The sequence below is a fragment of the Cuculus canorus genome, chromosome 2 (genome assembly GCF_017976375.1).
Source record: "Cuculus canorus isolate bCucCan1 chromosome 2, bCucCan1.pri, whole genome shotgun sequence".
NCBI lineage: Eukaryota > Metazoa > Chordata > Aves > Cuculiformes > Cuculidae > Cuculus > Cuculus canorus.
Window position 1 is genome coordinate 64,863,621 of NC_071402.1, and position 19,482 is coordinate 64,883,102.

At 38.6% G+C, this 19,482-nt stretch overlaps 1 protein-coding gene across 1 annotated transcript in view; it reads left to right on the plus strand.

Moving 5' to 3' along the window:
* Nucleotides 1-19,482, plus strand: part of AHRR (aryl hydrocarbon receptor repressor) — a 91,875-nt gene that overhangs the window by 14,517 nt on the left and 57,876 nt on the right. The window contains exons 2-3 of the mRNA XM_054060601.1: nt 2,150-2,221; nt 9,803-9,984. Of these exons, the coding sequence (XP_053916576.1) occupies nt 2,160-2,221; nt 9,803-9,984 (244 nt within the window). The 5' untranslated portion in view covers nt 2,150-2,159. The remainder of the gene's footprint in view (nt 1-2,149; nt 2,222-9,802; nt 9,985-19,482) is intronic.

Here is a 19,482-nt window from a genome sequence, read left to right on the forward strand (position 1 = left end):
GTAATAGTGAAAAAAACTTTAGTGTGTTTCTGGAAGAACTCTATACATGATACTGAACCAACTGGAGAATGACTGGTGTTTACACTGTCAGTTACAATCGAGAGAAGGCAACTACTGATCTATTTGTCTGATTTCTATTCTACACACCATTTTAGAATGAATTCTCAAGGAAAGAACAATTAACGTCTATGATTAGTTGTGTAATGGAATAAAAAATGGAATGTAGACTTAGATGATATTGACAAAGTAACTTGAGAGCTTTCTGTTGTTACAGTAACTGATTTTCCAGATCAGAGAAATACGGTAGACCTGTCTGAATTCAACAAAGAATGATGTCCTTCTGAGGACTAGTAAAGAATTGAAACTTTGGGGGAAGGAACAGGGTCAGTAATTGTGCTGAAAGGAAAATTACTTGTCTGGAGGGAAAATACAAGCAGAGTTCCTCAACTATCAGTTTGGAGACAAGCATGTTTTTACTAAGAAATTTCATGCAAAATCAGGTGTGTACCAGTAAGCTTGTTTGCTTACTCTATCAATACAGAAGATACAATTCTTACATAACAAAAATGAACTGGAGACTAATTGTACAAATGGGATGGCCAGGTACTTTGGCACTAGAAGTTAGATTTTATCCATAAAGTGTGCATTTATTTATTGTAAGTTATATATGAAGATGGAGAGCTATGCATATTAGGTGACCACAGGATGACCGTGTGCCATGAATTCAATAATAGCAATGAAAAAGGAAAACGCAGTCACACAAATATGGAGATAATTCCTGTAAAGAATTAATGGCTTGTCAGTACATAGGTATGTAGATACATTTATGAAATACGTTCAGATTTTATGTCGGATACTGTGCATGATTATGTTTATCTGTGTTTTAGACAGATGACTGAAATAAGAAAATATTTGCTCCTAAGATGATGGGGAGAATAAAATGTTGATAACATGACAAGGGAATAAAAGAGTTTGGGTTGTCCTAGAATAGAAAAATGAAGGCTGACTGAAGATATGACTGATATTTAAAAATATGCCAATAAGTAAACACAATGGAGGAGGAAGAGCTATTTAAACTAAAAGACAATGTTGGCAAAAGAACAAATGGGTATAAAATGACCATGAAAAAATTTAAGCTGAAAAGCAAAAGGTTTCTAGTTATCCGAAAGTTGTCTTTCAATGAAATGCAAGGCTTCTCTTAACAGTTGAAAAATTCAGTAAGTTTGTAATTTGCATTACATGACATAGGTGTCTCCAGTAGCATGCGATTTCATTCAGTGACACAGAAGTTCCCCTTAATTTTACATCTTGCACAAAGCATCAGATACTCTCGAAATATAGTAACCTCTCAGGCAGCATGCACCCACTGCTGAACAGCACACTGCAAGACTGAATTACTCTTTCGGACAGAAAATCAAAAGACTTTGATATTCAATTAATCTCTACAAGAATTAAACGGACTGAATGCAAAGACTTGTTTCAGAACTTGCAGCATCTCTAAGGCTAACATACTCAAACAGAGCAATTAATAAAGCTAAGTTTTGTCTGAATATTGTCACCTCGATCAGCATTTCATTGGATCCTAGCACTAACCACGATACTGTGTGTCACTTCTTAAGCAGCCAACAGATATAATTCCAGTCTTTAAAAATGAGGATGTGAGGACTTGGAAAAATGTTGTTTTGAATGGTTGCCTCCTACTTATCACGGTATCAGTAATGGGAGATGATATTCCTGGGTATTTAAAAAGCTGTGAAATCCTCCCTGCAGAAAATGATGGGTAGTACTATTCATTCTTATTTGTTAGCTGAATTTAAAAATGAGCCTAGAAGAAAAAAAAATTAATTTTGAATATTAAGTAAACAGGATGTATTTTATACCCATTTTTATACCATGTATAGTATGCTTAATTTGAAAAAATGAAAATTGAATATAAACATCAATATTCTAATAATATTAAGGTAGGAAATTGGAAAAAGCCGTAAGCTTCTATCTTAACTAATGCCACCATGCTTTTTAGTGTTGTTGAATGCCACACTCAAGGAACAAGCATTTTCATTGTTTGAACTTTCTTGGTGCTATCATTTTGTACCACAGTATGAAACACAGAAATCTCTAAATTAAGAAAGCTGTTCCTTTTGTTTTTCAGCATCGAAACAATGATTCCTCCAGGGGAATGCCTATATGCTGGGAGGAAAAGGAGGAAACCCATTCAGAAACAGTTAAGTATCATATTCATAGAATCATAGAATCATAGAATCATAGAATCATAGAATCATAGAATTATAGAATCATAGAATCATAGAACGGTTTGGCTTGGAAGGGGCCTTAGAGTTCATCTAGTTCAAGCTCCCCTGCCATAGGCAGTGATATCTTCCATTAGATCAGCTTGCTCAAAGCCCCAGCTAACCTGGACTTGAATGCTTATAGGGATGGGGCATCTACAACTTCTCTGGGCAACTTGTTCCAGTGCCTCCACCCACATAGTGCAGAGTATCTTCCTTATATCTAATCTAAATCTAACCCTCTTTCAGCTTAAAACCATTAACCCTTGTCCTATCACTACATGCCCTTGTAAAATGACCCTCTCCAGGTTTATTGTAGGCCCCCTTTGGGTACCTAAAGGCTGCTGTAAGGTTTCTCCAGAGTCTACGCTTCTCCAGGCTGAACAACTCTAACTCTTTCAGTCTGTCTATCCTGTTCTTCAGGAGGGATCTCCCTCTGATTGTACACACTAGAGGTGAAGTAGAAGAAGGAGTCCCTTCCTCCCATGGTCTGCTGAAACAGGAGGGACCTAATATCTTTCTCTGCAGCGAGAAACTCTTTGTTGGAAGGCTGGCTCTTCATGGTGAAGACCAGCTCTAGAAAGGGTGCTGAGCATTGGTCAAACCATCCTTACCCACCACTAGGTGTCCCAGGAGGAGGCCAGTGGTGGTTGTGATGTGTGTTGCAGTGTACTGCAGAGCACTGTTGTGAGGAGCAGAGAGGAATAGCACTTTTTCATAGACAGAAGATACCAGTGGACTAAATGTCAGCTGAGCAATGGGTGGGAGGGGCGGCCGAAACCCCAGTGTTTCTGTGTTCCCCACTACCTATTCAAGGAGCCTTTTGAGAAGCTGTATGTCAAGAGGCACCAGGGCTCTGGCATTGTGCTTTCCCCTTCCCCCTTCCTTGGCTTACACTTGCTTAGGGCATCTCTAAGTCCAAAATGTATGAGCCTAGAAAGTGGGTCAGTTCAGCCAACTGAAAAAGCAGACTGGTGACTCACTTTTTGCATAAAGAGCACATAATTTTCAAACCAGTATTTACTATGGGATCACTTTCATTAGGAGAAAAATAGGAGAAGAATTGTGTGCGTGAAGGCAAAGCAGAAAAAGAAAAAAAAGCAATGGGAAATGGGAGGGAAAAGAGATTGTTATCGCTCAAATATAAAATGATTTCCAGATGTAATAAACCACACTGTGAAATGAAGGTTTTTAATAAAATCATCCCACATCTTCTGTGTTACACTTGATTATAAGGTTATGAAACACATTTCTACTGTGTTAAAATTATGAGCAAGCACTGGTGGCCTTCGCAGACAATTTAAGGATGAGAAGGTAACTAAAATAGATTTCCCTATTTTCAGTTGTTCAGAACTTCTAAAAATAACCCACTTGGCTTGAAATTGTATATATTGGTCTAAAGTCAAAGGGGAGTTTTTCTGAATGTTTGAGTGAAAACTGTTGATTTTGTGTGTACTTTGTAGAGTATTTGCAGATGAACCACTTATTCCTGCTTAAAAAATATATTTCTTTTAGTGTAAGATATATCACAAGTGGCAATGTCAATAGACAAAGATAATGACATAAGAAAATTATTCCTCCTGCAAAACCTAAGTGTTAAAGCCAAAACGTATGTAACTTTTCTACACTACTGTTCAAGTGTGGATGTTCAAGTATTTAACTTTATAACTGCATGAAGTAGGGAACCTCTCCAGTACTTGAAACTACCTCTGTGCAGAACTTTTATGAATCATAACTTTTATGAGAAAAGAAGGAGAGTTACAGTTGCTTTGAGAAACATTAAGCTTCATGTTTGGAGCATATATGGTAGCTAGATGAACTCTCAAAGAGGACTTCTAGATAAATGCAGTGGCTAAGAAAACCACTTGCTAACGAAGGATGTAAATGTCCTGAAGAGCCTTTTATGAAACTCTGGCTTTAGTGAAAAACAGAGGCAAATTCTCACTGAATTAGATGGAGCCAAGTTTTCACCTGTAAGACATCACCAGTAATGCTACTTTGAAAATAACTTTGCTATGAGACCACAGTACAGGTACCTGAGCATAAGCTTATCCAGCCAGCACATGTATGTGTATTATTTTGATCAAGAAATTTGATTTTGACTTAAGCAAAGGGAATAATATGCTTTGGATTATTAGACCACTGAGCTCCTTCACTAGAGACAGTGCTGTATTTTCTGTGGTTTATTACTTATCACTTGCTGAGGATGATTTTGCAGTTCCTAGCAACACTGGTTTCTCTCTCAAACATTGTGTTTATGGCCTTGGTGTCTGCTCAGCCTTTCCTGTGCTCGTTCCCTCACTCAGGGACTTCCTAACTCTGATCTAAAGAGGCTCTGAATAACCAGGACAGAGTTCCTTTCTCGATCTCTCTTCTTCAGTCCTGCAGGCTTTACTGACATTTCCCAAGGTATCCTTACTGTCATGTTGCCTCAGATCATTAATCTTGAATTTAGAAGGGTAGACTTAGCCTATTAATTGAACAGTGTATTTAACTGTGATTTTGATCCATGCCATACCACTTATATCACAGCTTTTTTTCTCTTGTTTGATAGCATAGCACGTTTTCCTCCTTGATCTTGTTCTACTTTTCCCTCAGTCATTCTGATAATGTGCCATAGTAGATGCCACCACATATTCTGAGATAGGTATTTATTCAGTTGAAAAAACCTAATTTTTCATGGGAAAAAAGTTATGGGAATTCTTTGGCCAGTCCTGATAATGATTCCTCTTTTTTCTACTAACAGCCTCCAGAAACTTAACTTTCTCTTGACAAAGTAATGAGTAAACTCAGGTGTTAGTCTAATCAGGATACTTGGATTTCTGCAGGGATTAATGGATTATTCCTTTTGAAGGCCAGGATTCAAAGGGCAGAGGAGCAGTTTTCCCCTTTGTAGAACAACTGGGACATTCATGCCTCCCCACACTCAGTGCATCCCAGAAGGACAACTCTCTGCCTCTCTGTCAGCTTTCTGTGATCAGGCTGTCAAGCCAGGTAGTGATCCTGCAGCTGACTTTTAATCCTGGATGCCACAGAACGATATTGCTCACTAGTTCCATGTTTTTTCAGGCACAGAAATTCTGTTCTGAGGTAGTTGTACAGAAGTGATGAAAATGTATTAAGAAGCTCTATGGGAGAATGCAGAGGCCCACAAGACTGTGGAATAATGTATGGGAAAATTCGTTTTACCAAAAGGACCTAGTGTGCTCCAGTCATCTTTCCTACACAAAACTAGGAGAGACTATCTTTATCAGGCTGCCATTCTTCAAACAATGCATCATGTTCAAATTCTACTTTTATACTTGCAAAGAAATTAAACCCCCTAGCTGTTCTGTTTTTGCCGCAGAAAGCTTCAAAACAAGCCCTATTAAATGTGGTCTACACTAAAGAATTCTGGCTTTTATGGAACCAATTCAAACACCTGGACCTCAGACTGAAAAATTTCCATCACATATGCTTTTCAGCCAGAAAGACGGAGTTTTGACTGAAGGAAATATTTTCTATCAAGTGTTTGTTTCCTGTGGAAATCTAACATTTTGCCGGTAATTCAAGCAGGTGAAAACTAGAGAGATCTTGTCTAGTTCAAGCTAACCTCAAACTAAAATCACTGTGCTGGAATTAATACTTAAGCTAGAAATGCTAAAGAAGCACTTCAGGACAGTTACCATTTGAGAGTTTCAGTCACTTCTTAGTCTCAAACCCTGGCATCTTGTAAAAATCTTTCTCTCCACATAACATTTCTTGTAACGTTTTACAGCTCTTTAAAGGCAAGCTACAGCTGTCCTAGCTCTGGGTGTATCTGTAACTGCTCCAAACTGCCCACTTCAGCCAGAACCATACCAATGCCAGGGTAAACAGAGACCTCAGGAGGTGCAGCTCTCTCTTGCTTCTTAGTTCTCATTTTGAAGCCCTCTGTGGCATAGCCCTTCCTCTTGCTTGGTATCCCACTATCCTACCTCTCATCTGCTCTACCAGCATGCTGTCTTCTTGGCCATTAGTTCTGCTTTCACCTTTCCTTACTGTGAAGACCCAGAAGAAGCAGAAAGTGACAAAGGGCCCCCTTTTCCTTCACAAAGCTTTCTCTCAGTTGGTCATTTTTGCTCATAGGAGATGTTGAACTTCTGCACTGGAGCTCAGCTCTGCCAGGATCCCTATGCAATGCCCAAGCACAGCTCAGTGGCTGTGGGTGCTGGTCAGTGCGTTCATGATAATCATCTTCCTGTTACTTTGCACTTAGCCTATCTGTTGCATCTCGTGGTCTCTTCCCTTGCCTTATTAACTGAAAACTTTCCATCATAGTAAGTGATTAGATTTTTCTCAGTTTACATCATCTGCTGGTTTAATACTTGGGCATACTTTAAAAACTTAGTCAGAGTGAACTTTTCGTTTACAGGGTAGGGCTCCCGCAGAGGGCAGCGAACAGCAGACAGAGCTGCAGGAAATTCCTCTGCAAGCTCACCAAACTAGTTTATGCTAGTGGCGATCTGTGTCATGGGCACACTGAATCACTGAAGCGCAAATGGTTCAATGCCTTAGGTACCACTGAAACAGAAAGTGTTCGCTGCACCAGCTCCCACACTCGATTCCAACAAAACGGGGAGTGATATGGGTCTTGTACAGGTACAACTGCATGTTATTGCAGAGCAGAATTTGAACTGTTTGACAATGAAAAGGAAATGCCAGCTTTATTGTTTTAGTTACATGGGCTACTTCATTAGTAGTAGTGTTGTATGAAAAGCAGAGTAAAAAAGGGTTTCTTATAGTGAGTGCTACATCTCTGTTTAGACCTGATTTACACAGTTTAAGAATCCCAGGTTTAATGCAAACACAGCAAGCACCATCTACTTTCAGCTCAAAATAGGGGCTAGAATTTCCATTTGCCTCAAAATTGTCTGACGAAGGATTTCCCTGCCTGCCCTTTTCTGGAACTCGCATTGTTTTAAATCGCATCCACTTGGCACCCAATTACCATTTACATCAAACCCCTGTTTCTCTGGATTCACTGCCTTACTGAATCATTTCCTTGAGTTCTCAAGAAGCCTCTGTCCTGAACTTTCTTGGTAGTCTTTTTACACCATTCCTTTCAATCTCCAGAAAGCTTCCTTGTACTCAAGTACAAATGTAGTCCCTGTAATTGCCTTAAGGCATACCTCACTGGCATAGAGCACCCACTATTTTACATGGTAAATAGGCTTGAATATTTTCTGTTTCTATTCCATGTTAGTCTTGACAACACTTGCCCCTTAAACTCATCAGTATAATTTTCCTTTTTGTAATTATTTTTCTTCCTTCCTTGCTTCAGCTGTGTTGTCAGATATAAAGAACAATTAGTAAAAGTACACGTTCTTTAGCATCTACTGTAATATAGGCTATTGCTACAGTTACTACTCTTTGCAGTTTGGGCATCCTTTTGGTGTCACATTGAGGATGGCTGACCTTCAAGATTTACCCCCAAAAATTGCTGTCCAATATGTACATGCTTTTTTTGGAAAACAGCTAACTGGAAAAGTGAAACAAGACTACACGTTCTTTGTTGATTGCATTGTTTGTTAAATATTTGCTCTTTCTAATAGAGAAAAGTTATTGATTCATCCCAATCAACAAAATCTCCCCCACATCTTTGAAAGCATCTCATTGCATTATTGAAGGGCCACATACCAGTTCAGTTCTCCTAATTTTGAAGAAAAAGCAGTCTTATGTTTTCACTGACACTACCTTAAATATTTTTTTCATTCATTCTGTCCATCAATATTGTCCTGTTAAAACGAACTGAAAGATTTTCAAAATAGCAATGAATTTTTTATAACTGGTTATATTTAGGAGTTTTATCAATTAGCAGCAAAGTCAGCAATCCCCTATACAAAATATTGATCTTTCTTTTACTAACTTCTAGGCACAACATTATGTTTTTTTAATCACAGTTACAATGATAAATGAAGATTGCACTTATAAGATGAGACCACACAAATGTTGCAATTTAACTTTTTAACCACCTTGTAAAATAACCAAATGCTCAAAAGTAAAGTTACGATTGAAAAATACAGTAAATATGCAATGTGGAAATGCAGTAATAAAGTGCTACAAATAACTAATTTTACTCTGATTTTTCACTGGAGCACCATGTAAACTACTCAGGATTATAATCTTCGCCTTTAGTTAGTTGAAAGTGGAAACTGTTAGCACACCTGTATTTTCCTTGCCTACCATTTCCCATTCCTGAGTATTTTCACACCTTTTCGTTCTTGATTTTTCTCTCAGTATCTCTTATTCTGAAAGCAGGTGCCTCAAGAGGAATGTGGCAATGTGCTACAGTAAGAACTTGAACATAGGCACTATGAGACTGAGTGGAGGACCAGCAGACACAGCATTAAGTCCCCTGGGAGGTGCTAGCTCAGCTATAGCACTGGGCTACTGTATTCCCTCTGAGGTTGTGTATCCATGTAGTTTATGGCTCCAGTGGCCTGTGGCTCATTCCTGGGTAATGCACCTCACTACTGTAGGGTCCAGTGATGGCTGTCTGCTGGAGACAACTGCCTTCTCCGACTTACCACTCAGGTCTTCTTGCTCAAGCAACAAATCTGTGCTTCAGCACTGACCAGCCCTTGCTGTCATGCTGGAAACCAGATTTCCATATGTGCAAGTGCACCATCTTTTCCTTTTCTTCCTCTTGACAGCAGCACCTTAGACGCTTTGTGAGAAGAATGTCAGCAGATACCTCAAAACATCCTCATTTGTGATGTATTTCATCTTGCTGCATTTTCACAATAGCTTTTCAGAGGCAACTGGTCCCGTTCACTGCATGAAAAGGACACAAAACAGGGACGGACTACAGGTGCTTAGCTTAAAAATCTGAGTAACATTAGTGTTTATGTTTTGGAAGGAATATCAATGTACTTAAGAGGGAAACCAAATTCTCATCTTTGCTATTACTGAGACAGGCAGGTAATTGTGAGAATGTTCAGAGATTTTTTGAGCTTGAGGAGAGAAGGTCTTTTCACCTTGCGTCCCTTATTTTTAAAAAATATGTCTAAAGACAGACTCTTTTCTTAATTATCTCCTGACCCACAGGTTAACTTTGAGTCATTAAATGGAGGGCACTAAGATTCTTTGAATGAATACATGGATATTGAATGGCTTCATGCATTAGTCACGGTAATTTTTTCTTTGCTGTTCTGACCATGATTTGTACAGCATAGATGAGAAATTGTTTTTACTCGTATTCACTAGAACATGAAGGTGGTACCCATTCCCCTAAGGTAAGAGGGTCCTGAGTGAGAGATATCAGTTCTTTGTCTGTTTTTCACTGGGCAAATGTAAAAAGTGGGGCCAATGTCCATGTCTTTGTCCTATGGCAAATACAGAAGTGTAAATCTCTTTTTTTTTGACAGGGGACAGAAAATGTACAGATTTTAATTGAACCTAGGTTAAACATCCAACTAATTGCAGACAACATCTCAGTCTCTGGTTGTACTATCTGGAGGTAAAACAGGTAATTGAAAATGTGTTCTCCACCACAGAAGGCCTGCAGTTGGGAATGAAAAATCAAATCCTTCGAAGAGACACAGGGACCGTCTGAACGCAGAACTGGACCACCTGGCCAGCCTCCTGCCTTTTCCACCTGACATCATATCAAAGCTGGACAAACTTTCTGTCTTGCGCCTTAGCGTCAGCTATCTCCGAGTCAAAAGTTTCTTTCAAGGTAGGTCTCTCTAAGATATCAGTATCACATTAAAAGTCTCCTTTTAATTTATTGCTACTTTGTTCTTATCATGAGTAAAATTAACATGTAGTATTGTATTGATAAAGTAAGAGAAAAGATCTAATTTCTACTCTTAAACTTATTTTGTGCATGGGATATTGTGGTGGAAATTTTGTGCATTTCTTCCTATGCTATGTGTTTCTCATCAAATAATGGGATAACCCCTGCCCCTTCCTCGGCAGGCTTTAGGAAACTGGAAAACCTGACTGTGAATTCCCTGAATTGGCTTGGGGCAGATGTAATACCCACAGTTACTTTGAACTCCCTTTTTGAAGCTATCGTTTTGTGTGTTTGCAATGTCTGTTTAAGTACAATATGAAAATTAGTAACTGCCGTATTACCTGTGTTTACTGTATACTAGGAGGAAATAGGCTGGTTTGAAAGGCCAAAAAGATCACTTTCTTTAAGGATAAAAGAGATCTGAAGTTTAAAGTGTTGACTAAAGCTGTAATAGACAATGCTTTGGTTTTGTAGCTGTCTGGCACACTGCACAATGAAAGCAAAATATGTGTATTCAGATATACATAATTAGAATTCTTCCAGATTTGCAGACAGTTATAGTTTCTTCTGTTGCTGAAGAGCTCACAAGAGCAAAATCTGGATCAAGGATTTAACAAATAAAATCCTCTCTAGTGTTGTTTAAAAAAAAAAAACCAAAAAGAAAAAAGTGCCTATTTGAAGGGTTATAATTGATTAAAAATTATAGGTGAACAGTTGAGATTTTTTTCAATGGACATTATTTTTCCTTTACTTCCTGTTACTATTCCTTATTATACACAGTATATACAAAGTAGTCCTATTTTAATTTTTTTTCTTTTGACTGAAGAATGATATCTAGTGGTTGGTTTCTTGCTTTTCAAATTTTCAAATATTTTAGTATAAAAGAAATGTCAGATTTTGAAGAGGCTTTGGCAGACTGCAGAGCACTTTACAAGCTGACATCAGGTTGCAGATGGTGATGTTACAGATAGCAGGAGCCTCCCATGTCAACTATGGCAGCTGGCTGCCCAGCGTCCAGCATCCTGCAGTTTACAGAGTGGCTGCCTTTCCCTTTGCACACATACCTGAGTCTTATGGCCCCTTCCTCTGAGCATTACTTTTGTTTCCCATGGATTTACAAGCAATAAGATGTCTTCAGCTGTCTTTACTACTCTTCTGCTGGATTTTGTAAGACCCACTGTCTCCTTTCTATAAAAGGATGGGATAAAAGGGAAACAAGTAAAGCCAGACTTCATTAGTCTGAAATGTTCCATGTTTTGAGAGATTTCATTTAATTTAATCCCCAAATTACCTAATTGAGCACATAGTTTGTGTTCTCTTCATTCTTATTTTTAAATGTTTACATCATGAAACTAAGGTTACAGAAAGCATTGTTTATAGCAAAGGAAGGAAACTGCATGCTGTTTTAAGGCAAGAGACCAGGCTGGAGCTTCAAAAGGGTGGAGCGAAGGAGAGGTGAGCCATGGAAACAGAACTGGGTGAGGAATGGGTGGTGACATTTGGGCAAGAACAGTAGCCGCTGCCTCAGCCTCACAGCACGTCAGAATCCACTTCCTTGTAGTTGTGGAAAAGCAGGCAAAATTTGGGGTTTTTTTTGACCAAAAACCTTAGTAGGAAGTCACCTAAAAAAAGCAAACAAAAAATATTCATCCCAGTATTTCAATCTTTGTTGTGATGAAATAGGACAAAAGAGCAGAAATGGCTTGTTTGTGGCTTTTTAAATCAAAGGATGGTACTAAGTTGTAAGCTGTTATAAACACTGTGAGGACAGAGAACAGACAAATGCAATACAGAGATGTTATAAAATCGGATAAAATAAAATGTTTCTGGAAAAACTGACCAAGTAAATCCGTGCTAATTCACCAGTGGAAAATTAATCCAAAGTAACTGGTGTTCAATAGAAGAAAGAAACCTGGAAAATAGAATGTAAAAACAATAATCAAAGAGGGACAGCGGTCAGCAAATTGTTCTATGCTTGTAATACGATATGTTGACATAAACAAGAAAGAGAAGTGTGGATTTTGGTCTGTATGCCCAGAGGCAGCATGTCACTACACAGGAAGGTTATAATCCCTCTCTGCATGAGACCAGCATGATTCCATCTGGAATACAGCTTTCTGTTGTGGGCATCTCCTGGTCACAAGGGCATTAGTACATATAAAGAAGTTTGGCATAAACACAGGCAAAAACTGGCTATAGGCTATAAAGTTGGATAGACCAAAAAAAGAAAAAAAAAGAGTGAAATTAGCTTGAATGTGTACAATTCATGTGCTTCGGCTGTTTGTCTTCATGGGAGAGAAGAACAGGAAAGAAAGGAATTGCTTAGGGTATTTTAGAGTGGCACAGTGGAGGACCTGAGGAACAATGATGAGCAAGCTGAAATTTGGCTTGAATATCAAGCAAAATATGTCTGTAAGGAGTTCTGTTTGGATATCCAGTATTCCTAAAACTGATACAGTGGAGATTCGGGACATTAACATTTGTAATGTGTGATACAGGCGTGCACATCTTTTGTTTAAAATACCTTTCTGTGAGTTTTAAGGAAGTTAAGCTCAAATTTCATGTTTTTAAAAAGTGCTAGTAAGAATGCTGTTTGCAATTTTTTGAAAACCATGAAAACTTTTTTGACTTTTTTTTTGTTCAGCAATTCCCATGCCAATTGTAATTATGCACCCTCAACACTCTTTGTTGTTTCTAGACATACTCATTTACTTACCACTAGGTGTCCTTTCAGGAGCTACTCTACAGTACTCAGTCTGTAGCAAAAATGTATTTATAAAGATCAGTAGACGATCAAAGGACATGGAGTGACTTCACCATTTTCATTTCAAGCATGAGAATGTTTTTCCAGAAAATAAGGTATTACTGGATAAAGAATACTCATCAGTCATTTAATCTCTCTTTGGTGACCATTACAGGTTGGCCCCGCGAAGCATATGGTCCGTTCCTCTTTGTTAAGTTGCTTAAGCAAAGGCCTGGTTCTTTTCTAAAATTTAGATCTGGTTGTTGAGACTGATTTTTCTACTATTTAATTTAACAGTTGATGGTGGATTCCCTCTCTCATTCTTAGAAATGTTTTCCTTCGGCTTCAAAACAACTCCTCTGTCTACTTGGCTTACAGTCTTCCTATCTTTGTTATCAGTTGGCAGTGGCTCTATTAATAGGCCCACACCCCTCAGGCTATATGCATTTAGTCATTTTGTATTTTCCCGATAAGCACTTTGAAATGGCTTGCAGCAGTAACCTTCTAGTCTCACCAGATTTCTTGTATAAAGCAGCACGAATCTGAACCAGTGCATAGACAGAAATGTCAGCTGCTACAGGAAGCTGTGCCGGTCATTTGGCCCTGACAAAAATTTGCCTTGGGTGGGGCTCCTGTGAGAGTGGAGTGGCGCTTAGTGGCTGTGACCACTTGAGCTTGCTGGGCCTCTGTCTTGGCCATATTCCATTTTGGTCAATTGTAGTCAGCCTTCCTTTACCACTCTTGACAATACATCCTTTAGTACTTCTTATTTGTCATTTTTTCCACTGGCGGAAAAATGGTGGTCTTGTTCCACTTCAAAATGAACTCCCTTTTGTTGACTTCTACTATAGGTATTGATTTTGTAAACTAATGTAAAAAGAATAGCACCTTCTCTTAGCTTCTCAGATCTTTTCCAAAAGACAACTAACAACTCAATCTTCCTAGTACCCATAAGTAAAGGACAACAATTTAGATAGACAATACAGTCACAACTAAGGCCTAAAGCTTATCCTCTTTCAATTCTTAATCTAAGAACTTTTCTCAGATTATGGTTTCTTTAGTCATCTTGGACCCTTTCCAACAAGATTCTTCAGTTTACTTAAGAAAACATTGTGAGACATTAGGAATAACTTCTTTAAAATATGGAGACATGCAATATCTATTGTTTTTCCCAGCCACGTGTCCAGTTGTTGAACGTAATTTATGTGGTGTAACATGGCAAAATACCCTTGATACAACTGATTTATGCTTCTTTTTTCTACCTTTAAGTCTTTACAAACAGGTTGGGTGTTATATGATTGGTTCAAAAATAATTGCAGTTTTTGTGAGTGTAAACTGTGATGCTTATTTTGGATTAAACTTTTATTTAACTGTGTTCATGTAGGATACCATTCTTAAGTGTGAAATTTGCCCTATTTATTTATGCTACTGTTTTTGTTTTCCCTGTTTATTCTTTACATTATGCTGTCAAATTAAAGAGGGAAAACCCCCAGATTTGAGTGATTTTGTTGTATGAGTTCAAAAGGGGACATAATGCAGCAGAAACTGTGAGCAATATCAACCAAGCATTTGGCCCAAGGTCCATCAATGTATGTACAGCTTGATATTGGTTCCAAAAATTTTATAACAGAAATGAGAGCTTTATATATGAGAAGGGCCATACATGTCCTTCTCTAATAGACAACAACAGATTGAGGGCCACCATTGAAGTGGGCCCACAAAAAACAACTGGAGACGTTGCAGAAGAATTAAACGTTGACCACTCAAGAGTTGTCTGCCATTTGCACTAAGTTGGAAAATCAAAAATCTCCTCAAATGGGTGTTGCATGTCCTGAATGAAAAAAAAGTTGCCATTACAAAGTCTGCTCCATGCTTCTTTTGTGCAATAAAAATGATCCCTTGGTCATTGATCAATGCGAACCATGATCTGTGATTGCATTGTGACAAGTGACAAAAAATGCATTCTGTATGACAACTGGTCTTGTTCCACGCGGTGACTGGACCAAGGGGAAGCACCAGAGCACTTTGTTAAACCAAAGCTGCATCAAAAGAAGGTTATGGTCACAGTTTGATGGTCAGCAAGTAGAATCATCCACTCTAACTTCTTGAATCCTAGCAAAACCATCACAGCAGAGAAGTATTGCCATGAAACAGACAAAATGCACCAAGAACTGCAACGTTTAGGTTCAACACTGGTCAATTGAAAAGCACCAATTCTTCTCCATGACAACAACCACGTTTTGCAAATTTTTGCTTCTGCAGAAGCTGCATGAACTGGACTATGAACTCTACCTCACTCAACTGACTCAGCAGACCTCTCTCCCACTGATTTCAAGCCTCTTGACAACTTCTTGCAAAAGTTTTTCCATAACCAAGCAGCAGCTCAAAATGTCTGAAGAATTAAGTTCCAGGACTCCAGAATTGTATGCTACTGGAATTAACAGACTTCTTTCTTGTTGGCAGAAATTACATTGATTCTAATGGTTCTTATTTCTATTAATAAAATTTTATTCTGAGCTCAGATATACTGCTTTAAACTTGATGAGTAAAAATGGCAATTACTTCTGCACCAACTTATAATTTTATCAAGCATTTCTCTAGGGACTGAAGCCCAGCTTCACCGTTCTAGTAGTCTTTGGTTCCCTCTTTCCAAGCTTTCTAAAGATAAGCTCTGTATTTGTTCTCTTCTAGTCTTTCAAAATCTCCCTTTTCTGTCATGATTTCTCATAGACTAATAGCTCTAAGAATTCTTCAGCTCATTCAGTTTCATCAGGTACAGCTAACTTGCAAATATTTAACTCATCCAAGTACCTGAGGTGCTAGCCTTGTTGCTGGTGTTTAGTAGAAGTATGTTTGATCCTAACTGATGGAAGCAAGAAAAGGCAATAAACAGCCCTTTTTTATAGCTCCCCTTCTGCTTAGCAGCAGAAAATTGTTTTCACAAACTTGTATAGTAAAAAGACTTCCAGCATGCTTTTTATAACCTTCCCTTTCTTGCTACATCTTACTTTGTACATTGGGTGTTCTTTTTTTTTTCTTCTTATACACTTGTACTTTATTTTATTACTTTTGAAAAAAATTTTTTTTTGAGCTTTCAGTCATTGAAAAACTCAGTGTTTTGGTAAGATGATCTTTTCTTATATTTCTCACTCTTCACTGCCACTGAGATGGTGCCACTCTTATTCCCTACATATTGTTTTGTTGAAAGAATGTCCAACTCTTACTTCTCTTAGATATCTGTTCTCTGAGATTTTACCTTCCAGTTCTCCAGGTGTACTGAAGTCTCACTTCTTTAGGTCCAATGTCTTCACATTGCTCTGCTTTGGATTGCTGCTGCTGGAAGAACAATTGGTTCCAGGATTTCTTGGTTGCTTTCACCAAGCTGCCCTCCCTCCTTCTAAGCAATTTCTCCCCCTCAATTAAGTCGCTTTTATAGATTTTTTTTTTTTTTGGTTCTGGCAGGTTAGCACACAGTGTGGTTTCTCTCTTTCTTCTAATTTAGCACTTATATTAGTGGGTCATTTCCTTTCACTCATTTATGTGTTTGGTGTGATCCAGTTCCCACCAATGTTTATCTTTAATGGAAATTGGAGTTGTCCCTTTTAAGAAGAAAGCAACAAAGAATTCCTCCCAGCTGGCCTGATTTTCAGTACCCTCAATTACTTGCAGCCTGTTGCAACTTTCTTCTCCTCCTACTGTATCCATGCTGGTTGATCTCATAGCTTAATGATATGGACGGGCTTCTTTACTTTGATTCAGATTCCTTATGTTCATTCTTTAGATTCTTTAGATTAAGCTGTCCTAAGGAAACACAGCTATTATTTATTGTTGTATTTGAATGTTTAGTGCTGCAGTCCACACTCCATAGTTTGCAGACTTGTTTCTAGTTTGATGTGCCTGTCACTCCAGTGACACAGAAATTAAGAAATTAAAACTTGAGGTGTGTAGGAAAGCAAGATCTGGAGATTTGGAAATTTCTCTGACACTTGAGAGACCTATGCTGACCTTTGGAAGAGGACTGTAACTCCTTGTCATCCTTTGTTGTAAGAGGGTGGACCTCTTTCTACTGGTTGGCTTTCTCATTAGTTTCCTGCAAACAAGAGGGTTTTGTAGCAAAAGAAGAGTAGATTTACAAGCAGTAGTTACCTCAGAATAAGCCTAGACTCAGGAAGAACAAGAGGACTCTCAAATTGCTTGATTTTCCGTTGCCTTTGAAGACTAGGGGTACCTGTTAGTGCAGTACTATGTTAAGTGTCATATTCTGAGACTGGGTCTAAATTCCATACCTATTTTTTTTTGAGTAATGGCATATAAAGGGCCTTTGTTATAAGTAAGTGTCAGCTCTTTTCTGGTACTTATTGGGTACTTGTGTCATGTGCTGTAGGTTTTTCATATTGTCAGATCTCACAAGCTCAGAGCTGTTAGGCTGTGTCAGTCACCTACACAAAGAGAGCTAGACTCGCTAGACTTTGTGAAATATACACTCTATGGGAAATATACTGTCATCATGATTCCTCTTGCAGAACTTCCTCTTGCAAGTCCAAATCTATATCTTATACCACTCTTCTCTTGTTGGATGCCATTCAAGTGAGCATTCCTGTAGGCCTCAATATTTCTCCTGGTATTGGCAAGACTGATTACAAAACCAGCGAGTGGGAAATGACAAGTGACGAGAGGGGAATCTTTGACTGTCAGATTGCTCCTGAGGGCATTTAGCACTGAAAGAGTTCCACTGTTTAGAGCAATAGTAGAAGTACACTCGGAAACAGACAACTTGGTCACAGGCACACATAGTGGCTGGGTTTGTAGTTGTCCCTCCTAACCACTGCTGCTGTATTGGTCCGGTGCTAGGGGAAATCCTCAAAATACTTTGAGTAGTTAAGTGTGGGTCTTTATCTTTCTCCAGCTTGCTTAGTAATTTTTAACCATTCTAATTCAGTAGGCTTTTATGCTTGGTTGCAGTTGGTTAGCTCATACTATGCATCTCATGTAGCATCAATGTGAATAGACCTAGGTATGGGGCGAGGAATAAAATGGGCCCATCTGATCCAGTAGACCAATAGATGCACTGTCTTTTATATTCAGTGGTGATCATCTTGCTTGAGCACTGTGCTTCCTCTGTTCTTCCTCTGCAGCCAAGACCCTCTTTGGCCTAACCTAGTATCGGCTGTTGAAATACTCTCTTAGTCCTCCATGGATCAAATTCTATTATCCTACAGTACAATGAATGAACTTTTATTGACCTCATTTTCTTGAGTTAAATGGTGTTTGGATGTTGGAGACCGAGAAAGAAAGGAGCATAAATTCAGTTCAACTGCAACCTACACTTTCTTTGAATATGGAAACAAGACTGGTTTTCATCATAGGAAAGATTATATTTTTAATCCAGAGGTTGCTAACATTCGCCATGATTGTAGAATGTCCTAGCAATAATTCTATCCTAATCACTGCTGCAGTGGATGGGAGATAGGAAAGCATTCCTTCGGGCATGAACTTTGGCTTGGTTTACACTTGTTCTCAGCTTCATGAGTGATTACCGTCTCTGAGAGGAAATTTGTTTCTCTACTGTCAAGAAAATGATTTACTTTGTTTCTTATTTTAAACACAGACATATTTTAAAGGAAAGACAATACCTCCTGTTCAACAGAACAAGGTATTTAGATCGGCATAATAGAATTGCGTAGGGCTTTGAAGACAAATAGGACAAATAATTTTAGGCTAGAGAAGTGTGGGAGACTGTCCTACTTTCCCTTCTCACTTTGCTACTGCCTCACTTTTGGCTCACAGCACATAGGGAAGCTCTCTGCAGAGAACTCTGAAACAATGTGGGTGTTAAAGTAATTCCTGTAGCAAGAAGTAAAGTAGCTAGGTCACTTTGGGGGTGAGCGCACATGGATTTGTCCTTCTGTGAGGTACAGCTTATGAGACTATATGCCTTGCCATCCCAATAAAGCCATTTTTTTGAAGGTCCTGTGATCTCCATGTAACAGCATAAGACACTGTGTGCCCATGCCACTCTCCTTAGAGCTAGCTTAAAGATTTTTGTGCTATACTCCATCATGTCCAGTGCAGACATACCTCTCTGATGCTTGCCAGATCTGGTATCTTCAGTCTTTTGCATCTGTACAATTACATTGGCTATGTCAAGGCAGATCTCAAAATGACACTTGTGGTCCGTGGAAATGGAAAGCTGCAAACCCATTAATTAAGAGGCTGTTGTTCAGATGTAAATCTAAAACAATGGTTTCTTTTTAGGACTTTTAAAAACAATTTCAATTACAAGACTACCATTTAGCTTCTGAACTTTGTAGTACTTTCATAGAGTCAGTTCATGAGGTTCTGAAATACTGTCTTGTATGCCTCACTAGCAGTGCGTGGTGGCTGCTGAGACGCTGAGAAATTTATGAGATGCAGTCTGAAGGCTAGGCATGAGTGGAAATGTGGAGGCTGCAAAGGTGTGTCAAGAATAGAAAAAATGATATTAGTTTAAATTGTATTCAAAACCAATTTTCCCCATCATGATTGCCAACTGAACTTTATACCTAACATATGGAGCATAGGCTGGAGGGGAGACAATAATGTTTCATAGCCAGATCCTTAACTAGCTTCCATCACCTACTTATCAGATTTTCAAATAAATGCGGTGTTGCTTCTATCTATTAACCACTCACAGATGTGTTTTATTATTTACTTCC